This window comes from Aricia agestis, chromosome Z (assembly GCF_905147365.1).
Source record: "Aricia agestis chromosome Z, ilAriAges1.1, whole genome shotgun sequence".
NCBI lineage: Eukaryota > Metazoa > Arthropoda > Insecta > Lepidoptera > Lycaenidae > Aricia > Aricia agestis.
Window position 1 is genome coordinate 6,472,280 of NC_056428.1, and position 12,687 is coordinate 6,484,966.

The 12,687-nt window shown below is 45.1% G+C and overlaps 1 protein-coding gene across 3 annotated transcripts in view; it reads right to left on the minus strand.

Annotated features, from left to right (window-relative positions):
- Positions 1-731: 731 nt before the first annotated feature.
- The window catches only part of LOC121738559 (mitogen-activated protein kinase 7), a 51,315-nt gene continuing 39,359 nt past the window's right edge, over positions 732-12,687 (minus strand). The window contains exons 2-7 of one of the 3 annotated variants that reach the window (XM_042130706.1): positions 9,897-10,119; positions 9,456-9,592; positions 7,225-7,290; positions 5,654-5,787; positions 2,943-5,040; positions 732-2,910 (exon numbers count right to left, since the gene is read on the minus strand). In XM_042130706.1, the coding sequence (XP_041986640.1) occupies positions 2,980-5,040; positions 5,654-5,787; positions 7,225-7,290; positions 9,456-9,592; positions 9,897-10,119 (2,621 nt within the window). In that variant the 3' untranslated portion in view covers positions 732-2,910; positions 2,943-2,979. Of the gene's footprint in view, positions 5,041-5,653; positions 5,788-7,224; positions 7,291-9,455; positions 9,593-9,896; positions 10,120-10,186; positions 10,407-12,687 lie in introns of those variants that run through there. The other 2 variants (XM_042130707.1, XM_042130705.1) reach the window with 2 other exon arrangements.

Below are 12,687 nucleotides of genomic sequence, written 5' to 3' on the forward strand. Positions count from 1 at the left end.
ATTCATATATGTTTAAGAATAATAATAAGTAACATGACCCTAAAAGACCATTGGGAATATTTGGCGATAGCATATAGTTGGTGAAAACGGGCATTAAACTTTTGTTTTATTAGCTAATAAATAACCAATGACTATAAGTTAACAAGTTTGTTTAGATATTTACCGATAATGATCCTTACTTGATTCTAAAGGCTTTGTTAAAGGTAAAATAAGTTGGGTTTTGAGATTATAATTATTATCTTAAGAAAGTTACCACATATTCTTCTATTTATCAATATTGATATAGGAAAAAAAAGCATTCTTCACACACCCTACTGCTTAGTCCAAAAGCCCAAGCAAGAAGAATTTATGCAAAAAAAATATTAATTGACGAATACATGCGTTTTTTAATTTTAATTAATTTTCCTTTTATGTCATCTAACTTAGTTTTAAAAAGGCTTGTACTTGGCTTCTGAGGGGTTAGTGCGAGTTTTATTCGATCCGACGCATCGAAAACGTTTACGCGAATTTATATGGGATCAAAGCAGTATCCACGTTAGCCAGTAGATGGCGCTGCTTTGATTCCATATAAATTCGCGTTAACGTGCTCGATGCGTATGATCGAATAAAACTCGCACTAACACCTCTGTTGTCTCTTTGCTCGTTTAGAATTGAAGTGACATAAATTGGGTTCTTCAATTTTATTTACAGAATAACCATAGACTAAAGAAAATATGAATAACTTAAAATTAAAATTTATGTTATTTAATTTTATTTCAAGGTTTATTCGTAAGAATTTTTTATCAGGTCATTTAAATTCTCAACGAGCATATTTTGTGTATTGCAATTATTATTAGCCATAAGCTATTAAAAATAAATAAAACACATTTACTACAACAAATAAATAAAATGAAGGGATTTCTTAAATATGGAACTGGAATGGGCACAACATGTTAGCATGAACGCAATATAGTGAAGCCATTATGATCTGCTTAAGTAAATAAGTAGCACTGATACATATCACCTCAGAATATATTACCAAATATAAAACAAATATCATAAAACTCTCCTACCAAATTACAACAATAGTAACAAGTAGATACACATACATCTAATGAAAATATTAAATCTCACTTAGATCTGATGCAATCGGCGGCCGAGCGGCGTATATGCGTCTCATTCTAAATTACGTGAACGCCATTAGCATCAAGGAGAGATAGAGCAAGGTGCGACATAACTCTACTGAGTTATATTGCATCTGGCTCTATCTCTCCTTTGACGTGTGAGACCGTAGATCTGTCTGTCGCTTTCCTGCGATATGTGCTAATAGCGCAGCGGGGCCGCTTAGCCGCCGAATAGAAATCAGGCCTCATATCTTGTTAAATAAATGTAGACTAATCTCACAAGTTAAATAATGAAATCGCACTTCGAGTAACACTTCTCACACGATCACCCATCGATACAATTCGCTAAACTAAATAGGTACAATTTAGATGAGCAATTAGAAATTTTATAAGTTAGTCGTATAATTTACTTAGATAATGGAATAATACTTACGTTTAGTGAAGCGAAAAATCAGAGATTAATCTATTCCGAAAGATTTGTTTACGCTCATATTACCCTAGAATTGCTGTTCATTTTAAACCTAACCTAAATAAACTGCGAGTTATTGCTAATAAAATTGTTCTCGGAAGTGTTAAAAGCGAAGATAATGACTCCCTTGATACGCTGCAATGTAGCGTTACGTTCTCGTACCATACGACGCGAATAATTTATTTATATATTTTCATAAATATAGCACCAAACTGCGCGGCCCGCCGCGAGCCACATCTGCACGGTATCGCTTGTATCGGAAATATTTTGACATATTGGCACATGGTCGGCAGTGACGCCGCATTCGTTGTCGTGACCGGTAATAAATTAATTAAATTATAAATGCAAATAATGGCAATATTTTTCGATATCGGTGTACGTCGACCGAGCGGCGGCGACGCACCGTATACGCCACGCCCCCCCCGAGCGTCCGACGAACGTCTATGCAAACATTCCCGCAGCGGATGACCGGAGCACCTAGCCTAAATCTTTAAGACGATACACTGGAATGATACATTGTCAAGAATGTTACGTTTGTGAAGTACAATTTTAATAAACAAAAACAACAGCTACTCAACAAAACTACGACTCGAAACTAAACCTACCATAACATTTAAAGGACTTAGCAGTAGTTGGATATATATTTAGAGAGCGACGAGGGAACGCTCGCATAGACCGTTCGGTCGGGCCGGCTCCCCACTTTAATCTTACTGAATTTGTATTAATATTGTTCCCGAGCTGGTCCCACCCATGACGATGGCTTGTAAACGTGCACTTTGCGATGCGACCTCCCTCACTCTCCGGCGGTGCGACCGGAGCGCTAGCAACGTGCACCTGCACAAGACTGGAATGTCGTTAATGAATTGGGAATTAGCTATCCATAAGGAGACTTCGAACGTCGTGCTTCCGTCGAACGATTCCTTCGGCGAGAGAGGCACAAGCGCTTCCCCTAAATTTTAGTCCACGGGCGGAATGCAGAATCCACAACTATGTTGAGTATTATACGATTAATATACTTTCATTATATACATAAGTAGATACGCCTCGGCGACTAGAATCGATCCGAGCCGACCTCGGCCCGACTCGACGAACGCTTCGCACTCATACTAATTAACAATAAACACTACGTTATACAACTAGCGACATTCATATCGAAAATTAAGTACCGGTAATTAAATAGTGAGCGTCCAGTCCTCGCCGTGCGCGCTTCGCGCAGATATTCCTCTATATTCTAATATTACGTAAGTCACTATCTTGGAAGAAAGAGACACTTCATTCAGACTAGCGTTTGTCCTCCTGCTAACTTCACTCGGATCGACCGCGATGGTTTTCCCGCTACTTCTCAGCGCGACGGGGTATCACGAGTGGGCTCTAGAGCCGGAGCCGGGTCCCACAGGGAGGCGCGGGTCAGGTGGCGTCGCCGTACTCTATCTTGTCCCACGAGTAGTGCTTGTGCATGGGGCGGGGGGCGGGGCGCGCGAGCACCGCGCCCATCACGGGGTCGCTCTGCTGCATGTTGCTCCGACTGAACCGGTTCGGCTCCACGCCGCTCGTGTAGGTGTCGTACGGGTCGCCGTCCATGCACATCGTGTCGAGGCCGAACTGGCGCAGGTCGAAGTCGGCGCCCCCGTAGCCGTTCGGCGAGTCCGGGGCGGGGAAGACGAGGTCCGCCATGTCGTCGAAGCCCATCCTCGTGTGGTCGGGCAGGTCGGCGACGCCGGGCGTCGTGCTCATGCGCTCCGGCGGCTCGTCGTCCACGTCCATGGCTGGCGCGGCGTCGCAGGCGGCGAAGATGTCGTACAGGTCGTCGCGGCCGGGCGAGGCGGGGCCGGCGAAGGTCGCGTCGAACTCGTCGCCCGCCAGCAGCCGCTCCACGCTGAGGTCGGCGTCGAGTCCGCGCTCGTCGTTCTGCCCGCTCGGCGTGTCGAACTCCGCCTGCCCGAGGATGTCGTCCCGGATGGCGTTCAGCTCCCGCTGCGCGCTCTCCGCGGCGAGCGCGTCGCCGGCGGGCGAGTAGCTCAGCAGGCTCCCGCCCAGGATGTCGGCGGGGGCGAAGTCGGCGCCGCCAGGGAAGCCGGAGTCCAGCGAGTCGGTCGACACGCACCCTGCGCCGCCCGTCGGGAGCTCGCCGGACTTCGCGATTATCTCGAGAACGTCCTCGATCTCCTCGTTCAGGCTGGCGTCAGTCGCGGGCGGCGGCGCCTCCCGCGGGGCGGGCGGCATCGGCGGCGGCGGGGGCGGGGGAGGCACCGGGGCCGCGCGCTCGGGCTCGAAGGGCGTCGACGAGACCAGGGCGATGGGGACGATCTTGATTTCCCCCCCGTTGAGGAGCAGGGCCGTGTTGGCGGCGCCGGGGGCGGCGTCCGGGCGCAAGTCGGCGCCGGGAGGCGAAGCGACGGCGACGACGCGGACGTAGCGATCGCGCGCCGCGTCCGCCGCCGGCGCCGCGAGCACGTACTGCGGCGCGGGGGGCGCGGCGGGGCGGCTCCGGCGCTCGTGCGCCTCGATCTGCGCCTGCAGCTGCGTGATGTGCAGATGCTTCTGCAGCAGGCGGCGACTCTGCGCGCCGGCGGCGTGGCCGGCCGCATCGCGCCGCGCCGCCTCCAGCTGCCGCCGCAGGTCCTCCAGCTGCCGCTTGAGCTCGCGGATTTGGCGCGACTGCTCGCCGATCTGCTGCGACTGCGACTGCACGATGTCGTCCGCCTGCTCGGAGTCGGCGCGCGACTCGGGCGAGGCGACCGACATCGGCGAGCGCGGCGGCTCGTCCTTGACGTCGGAGTTGAGGCGCAGGCGGTCGATGAGCTGCGTCTTGGGGCCGGAGACGGGCAGGTTGCGGCGCTTGCACTCGGCACGCAGGTCGGGCACGCGCATGTCCTCGTAGCGGGCGGCGGGGGGCGGCGGCTGCGAGGGCGCGGGGGCGGCGGGGTCGGAGGAGTCGGAGGCGACGGAGGCGGCGGGCGAGGGCGGCCACATGAGCTGCAGCAGGAGCTGCTGCTGCTGCAGGAGCAGGTCGTACGGCGTCTCGGCAGCGTCGGGCGGCGAGGGCGCCTTCTGCGCGCTCGGCGGGCCCTTGTACTCGTGGAACTTGAAGCGCGACCGGCACGGCTTGGTCTTCTTGCAGCGGGACTTCTTGTCCTTGCCGGGAGCGGGGTGTTGAGCGGGGTGCTGGGCAGGGTGGGGCGCGGGGGGCGCCGCGGGCGGCGAGGGGGAGGGGGACGCGTCGTCGGGCGGGCCACAGTAGGAGGAGGGGTGGGGCGGGCGGGCGGAGGCGCCCTCGCTGGTGGCCTTGAAGGCGACGGTGCCGCTCTTGACGGCGGACTCAATGTTCTCCTCGGTGTGGAGGATGTTCTTCTGTATGAGCTCGAGCGGGCCGGGCCGGTGCGACAGCTGGTCGTTGAGCTGGTCCGCGAGGATGGCCTTCTTTAACATCCGCTGGCGCTCCGCCAGGCTGGGGTCCACGTGGCATTCCTGAAAACAATATCATAAACATTGTATCAAGATCACTTATAAATTTTCATATCGCTCATAAAAGGACTAAGAACTCGTTCGGTCTTAAGAGCCTGCTGATAAAAAATATCAAAGCACGCTAGCCCCGCCTAGCGCCTACACACCCCGCTATCCTACAATCGTAATATAATGATTCCATGATTCAATGCTCGGGGCATAGTGAACAATATCGCGTAACAACGGTTCCCGCATTATAGCACGAAAGTAAAGGTCGTAAGTCCGAAAACTGTTTTTGATGATTACTTAAAAATTAAATACAATACTAATATTTCCTTCGGCCATTATTTTATAAAGTGTATGATTGTAGTAGTGGCGAAATTGAATGATAGTAACTCAATAAGTGTAACAGATATCTGTTGAAAAGCCCAGAAATATTAATTTCGAAAAAAAACTTATAGAACTAATACTTATTAGAAAACACAGCCAAATTTGGCAGCCCGCTCTTAATTCATTCAAGAAAAACTTTAAAAGATTCATTTATTCTTAACTTACCTAATTGTCTTTTTATTTTCTTTCTTTCAATTCTGTTTCTAGATGTTAAATTATCATTTATTCTATCTCGTATCTAACTTACTTGCTCGAGTATATGTCGTCGCTCCAATTCGTCTCTGGCCGGCCGTCGCTGGATCTTGGCCTTCAGTATGTCGCCAGTCTTCGCTCGGTTCAAGCTCGTCAGCTGCTTGAAGTACGTTGGAGGCGTTTTCAATGCTGTTAAACACAAGTAAAATCTATAATATAACTCAAAGGTGACTGACTGACATGGTGATCTATCAACGCACAGCCCAAACCACTGGATCGGGCTGAAATTTGGCATGCAGGAATATATTATGACGTAGGCATCCACCAAGAAAGGATTTTGATCAATTCCACTTCCAAGGGGTTAAAATAGGGCATGAATGTTTGTATATTTAAATAATACTTCTTAACGCGAGCGAAGCCGCGGGCAAAAGCTCGTAAAATATAATAACTGTATATACCTATAACGATTACAGACTATTGCGTTAGTATAATAAAACCGCACTTTAAGTTAAGATGGTGGCTTCAATATGGTAGATATATATATATTTTTAATAAATAACTAACTAGATGCTACTTGCATCTAAATTCAAATTCGTTTATAGCGTGGGCTTCGTACAATTTTCTTGATAACTACTAAAAATAAACTATTATAATATGTCCTTTCCCGCTCTGCGCCAAATATCTAAGAGTTTTAGAGCACAGAAGGAACAGACATATTATACTTTCGCATTTGTTTTATTATATAGCATTGACCATTTACAACAGTCATAATAATTTCAAGACGTAACAGTAATTGTTTTTCAACACAAGTACTATATTCCATATACCAAGTACCATACCACAGAAATGGATCTAGTTCTCTAGCATATCCATTTCTGTGTACCATACTATATACCATATACCAATACCAAGTATACCATAATCTAAATTCTGAGACAAATAATTTCATTCAAATTTGAAACTCTTCATGAAGTTTGTCTCTCGATTCTCGGATTTGGGCTTCATGAATAACGACAACTGTTCAAAGCATTAAACATAGTCGCGGCGAACAAAATTGACATTTATTTGTGTGGTATAAATGTGATCTATATGCTCTGCCAATAGTTTTAAAAACGTGAGTTTGGCCCGCAAATAACGTGCGCCTACGCACGACGGCCGCGCAGGGCGCCATACCATCGTTTAGTTGTTAAGGGATCGTTCAAGTATTACATTACGCAATTTGTATACAGTATGCGCTGTTTACGCCATCCTTTTAACGCAAACTTTTAACGTTACGTTCAATTTTAAAATATTTTTATTTGATATGTCAATGAAGAAAACTACATATTTTTTTTCCTTAAAAAGTATGACGTTACATTACACGATTTTCCACTCTCTAATGCACCTTAATGGTAATTAAAATTAATTAAAACCCCCTCATAAAATTAAAACGCACCAAATAAAAATTATTGCATTTTTGTTTAAGCAACAAACCCGGGCATTTAAAACCATCTAACAACGAAAATAAAATACATAACAATTTGCAGTGATTAGAAAGAGAGCGAAATAACGTCAGTCGTCACTAGCCTATTGGGATTGGTTATGAGAGAAAGAGTTGCATATAGTTTAGTGTTATAGTTTACTCACGTGGCATAATCCCCTGCTCCACCAGCTCATTGATTGGCCGCCTCATCATCAGCTTCACTTTCAACGCTAAAGAAAAAAAAACACATCAGACAACAATCGAAAAATTCTGTAACATTACAGTGTTTATAAATGTTTTCTATGACCGGTTTCTGAAGTTTTTTTGGCTGAAGTACTTCTGATTGGCTAATGTAAAAAAATATTAGGCCGGTTCCCATTATTCAATCTATCTCTAGTTTGACATACGACCGATCGCAGCTAACATTGAATTGACATAAGATAGATAACTATTCCTATCTCTAGTAGGGCAAAACCAGAGATAGATCAAATATAGGGAACGGCCGTTAACCAATGAACAACGCTGTTACTAGCTGAACTCCTGTCAAGATCCTCGGAAATCGGACAGGAGCTAGTGGTTGTGGTGGACTATGAGCTGATAACATCTTGCCGTAGACAGATGATGCTCAATCTCGGTAAGTTCGTTTCGATGTAATCGACAAATTACCAGGAGAAAACGTGCGGATACGTCTATCATCTATATAATACAGCGTGTGTATTCTTAGGCCGGTATAAATAGTCAGTACTCAAGATGCATCTCGGTCTTAAGACACGGTTCGGGGTCTGTGATTGGTTGGCTGTCAAAATTTGACCAATCATAGAGTCGAATCGCGTCTTGAGACCGAGAGGCATCTTGAGTACTGACTATTTATACCGGCCTTAAATGCAATTTACATGTAAATGATCTGAACAATGTAAGCCGGAGTACCTGGATACATAATGCATGTGTAATGTGTATTGTAACGTAAATGGCCGCATGAGCCTTTTACGTGACAATTGGAATTGATTAGTGTTGTGACTTATGACAGTGATCTTCCGATTTCGATCGATCGGATTTCTACGAAAGCTCCGTTTTCCTCTGATAGTGTAGTCTATTACTACACTATCAGAGAAAAACGGAGCTTCTGAGAGTCTAGTCTGAGATAAAACCGTTTTTGCAGAATACCTCTTTATTTATAAAACGACCAATCTGTTTATAAAAAGTTTATAATATACAATATGGTTTTTTTTTATTAAATGGAACAAAATTAAAATATTTTGATTCAAAATTAATATTCAAAAATACTCTTTTTGAACATCGAGTCTACTATGATATTAAGAAACCCCGTTTCGGAAACCAACCCAGCGAAAACCGGCGTAAGACACTCGGTGGTTAAAATAAAATACGTCAACAATCACCACCCTCTAGGAAAATAATCGAAACCATTCACCGCTATATCCCGGCCGCCACATAACGGCGGTACACACAGTAGACGGTACGCTGGCTAGCTGGCGTGCTGCCAACACCAATAAACACTGCACAAGGGAACTAGTGTTGCGCCGCGACCGTGTTACAGACGCAACACTGTGGGTTACTGGGCGAGAGACTTACGTAATAGCCCACGTGTTAACGACCAAGTGGGCGATCGAATTTTTGTCCACAATTTATGACACCGTTCATATGGATAAAATAACAATATTTTTCGTGTCGTGTGAAATGCTCGCGTTATTTTCCGACCGATTAGAAATATTTATCCTGTTGTGAGGCGCAAAACGTTGGAACTTGGGCGGAGTTTGCTCGCGGCGTACGTGTTTGGAGTAACGTCTATGGATGGTGGTATATTATGGGGATTTTGACGAAGGATTCTTAGCGAACACACTGCAGTTGTCACTTTCATTTTAAACTTTCGCATTGCATTATAATTAAACTTTTTAATCGGGACTTAACCGTGGTCACGAGGGGACTAGTCCCCTCGTCCCCAACACGGCTGAAACGTCGAGAAAAAGTATGTAATCGTAGTAGCATTACTACTTAAATAAGTCGCGTTAAGTCCCGATTAAAAAGTTTAATTAGTTGTCAGTTTCGTAATCATAAAGCTATAATATTCTTCACTTTATAAAATAAATCATCTTTATGCGCAGTTTCTGAGTAATTTTTGTTAGGAGTTTAGCGTACGTATTCTCTAGCTAAATTTGCTAACGTCTAACACATAAGCAAAAGGCGTTTACAAACAATTTGCATGGCATCAAATCGGATACGAATTATTATTTATTACTGATATCCATCTATGCGCTGTTAGTCATAATAGATCATCAAGGGTCGCAGTGACGTCAGGGCTACAATGACCTGCATATGCGCATGTCGCACTATAATCTTAAGGCGAGTGACATAAACTTACGCTGAGCAGACAACTTACATTCTTTATGTTTCCCCATGGCCGGCTGCAGCGGGCTGTCGTCCACCACCACCTTGGGCGGCGAAGGGCGCGGCGAGCTGGGCGGCTCGCTGGCGCCGCTGCTGCCCTGCCCGCTAGCCATCTCCTCCGCACCGGAACTGGAATGCATGAGAATAAGAACGATTATAAGCAAAAATATGGTAGTAACAAGATGGTACAATGTGAAATAGCACTCTAATAGAGCATTAGATCCCGTTAAGTTATATTCCGTGCGGGCATAATGTCGTTAATAATAATTCTTGGCAACAATGGTGTCGGGCTACCATAACTCTATTCCTTTATCTCCTACATTTCAACTATGGTCATCCAATTTCCTACCTAATATACAGGCAAAAACTGACAGCATTTTAGCACTCTGTCTATGCTTCATGTCCTTACTGTGAGGGTTCACACTGCACCCACCTGAATATATCGTTATCTGACGTCTGCGGGGTGACCGGTGTGACGGGCGTAGCTGGCGTAACGGGGGAGGGCGGCGAAGCGGGCGGGGGGCGGTCCCGGCGCGGCTGCTTGAACCACTCGGGGTATATGGCGCTGAGGGTCTCCACCAGGTCGTGGTCGAGGGTCACGCGCCACGCGCGCCCCTCGCCGCCCTCTGACCCGCCGCCGCACACGGACCGACTCTCTGAAACAAGACACACTTCGTAAGTTTTACAGTCTTACTGATATGTACCCGCGTGGTTGTCAAGAACCTGTAGAAGAGTTGGTTAAAGAGGACTGATGAAAAATAAAGTCTCTCAAATATTTGGGAGCCATGCTTGGCCACAGCACCGGATGAATACTGCGGCCTAAACAACGCTTATATTATTGTCTCACCGTTTGAGTTGATTGGAAGTCTAAAGGGGTTTTAAGGAGCTCAACTCACAACACTAGGAGAGTTACACCTCTGTTGTTACGAGTATCCACGGACAGCACACCATCAAGTGGTCGGCTCGATTCCAAGTTCAGTATGCAAAAAATATTTTCACTAGTTCACAAATAACAAGGAGGATTCAAAAAAATATTGCTAATAAAGCTTTTGAAGCTTAAAGTTATAGCTTGCCATGCTTACCGACGTAGCCATATGGCGACGCGCAAAGACTCGCAACAGGATAAAGAAGGAAAGGACTTCCATCCACTACTAGCCTAAGACCACAACTAGCACAATATGACAACAGTTACCACAAAACACACACGTAATAATTTACTTGCATCGTGCGGTCATTTACATATTTCCTTCCTTAATACGTCAAGTACATATTATTTAGCCAATACAACAATCAGTACTTAACTAGTAACAACTACCCAACTATGTAAAAATAGCCAAACCTACAACTAAATGATCGATATATTGTGTTGAAATTAGGCGCGGCAGCAGTCAGCAGTCGGCACCTACACGGGTAACGCCCTAAGAGCGAAGCCACGTTTCTCCACTGCGGTGCGTTTTAGTAGCGGCAACAATTATGCATTATGTATTTCACATATGGCACATTATGCACGAATGCGTTGCTGCAACGAATTGATGGAAAAGAAGCAGGAGGGGGGAGTAATGCACTATGATTGTCTAATACTCTTGTGGCCGCGCAGCCATTGGTGCGTGAATATTTCAGCATGAAAGTGATAAGTTATTTGTCGCAGCATCGCTGCGGTGCGACGAAGCGACGCAACGCACCGCACTTGAGCACTGTGCCGTCGCTCTAATTCAACCAACTTTTACGAGCCCTTGCACAATGTGGAAACTTCCGATGTTTATTGTGGCTCTATTCGAAAATTCGACAATCACTTACAATGGCAGCCCTTTATAGATGACCACACAAACATAACTTAACATACATAACAAAAGGTAAGTCAATAGGCCAAATTTCGTGTAGTGCCAATCCTACAACTCCTACTTTACACTCCTGTCCAAAACTTTTCACAAGCTGGCTACAAACAAAATTTTTATAGCAAAATTGATGCTTTTTCTTTTCTTGTTTGACCCTTGATTCCTAATCCTATTAAACTACAAAAAAGTATTCTCATAAAATGTCAATGTCGTTTAATTAACTACTAGCTATTTGACCGAGCTTTGCTCCGTAAACTATTATCACTCATTTATTTTCCACGTCTATATACCGTACTGTGTGCGGATGCTTCGTTTGAGATAGTGTTATCTAATGGTGCATAGACGCAACTTGTATGATATATTGGCAGGCCCGTTTCGCCTTTCGGTTTACGTAAACTGCATACCGGCCCGAAATAGATCGCATACCGACATTGTCTAGGTCAAGTGCTTATCCATACTAATAAATGCGAAAGTGTGTCTGTCTGTCTGTACGGTTCCCGCACGATAAACGAATTTTTATAGCGCAACGAAGATGCGGACTTGGCGCTTAGCTACTTTCGTATAATATATTTCAATCAACTATCGAAACCATCCTGCATCGCGGTATCGAAGTTTACTAAGGGTGGGTCGCACCAGAGGCGTAGTTATAGCAGTGGCGAAGAGTCTATATAACCCGATTCCCGTCGGCTTCCCTTTTGGAAAATCGAATCTATGGGTCAAATACATTTTTATCTAATAAATATTTTAATACATAGTATCGCTTTAGAAGTCTACGGCCGTAGACTTCTCAAGCGACCATTCCGGTGTGAATCGGCCCTTAGTGTGACAGCTGAAATGAATATGGTGGGTCTGACCTTGCCCAGTCGAAGAGACCTTTCTTAAGATCCTGCCTCCAAATCCCCATCATTCCTTTTTTTGAAGACCGTCATCAAATTTTCTACGTATAATATCATGTATACAGCCTCAGACTTACTTTTTAAGAAGCACCAGCCTTCGCCTTCACTGATAGAGTGACAGCTAATTAGAATACGAAAAACGAAGTGACGCCGGATTGTCATTCTCAAATTTCTCCTATACACAGACCTTCAAATTTACCTGCCTGCCTGCAGCCTTTTTACCGAAAATGATATCAATCTGATAACACATTTTTGACACTTTAGACATTCTATTTCTTCATGTTTTAGATGTCTAAAGTGTCAAAAATCTGATATTGCCTCACTCCCGAAACTGACATCGATTTCGATTTTCGATTTCAACGGTTTTTTGACACTTTAGACATCTAAAATATATCTAAAAATGTCAAAAAACCGTTGAAATCGAAAATCTAAATCGATATCAGTTTCGGGAGTAAGGCACCAGTTTGATATCAGGTGCTTTACTCCCGAATAC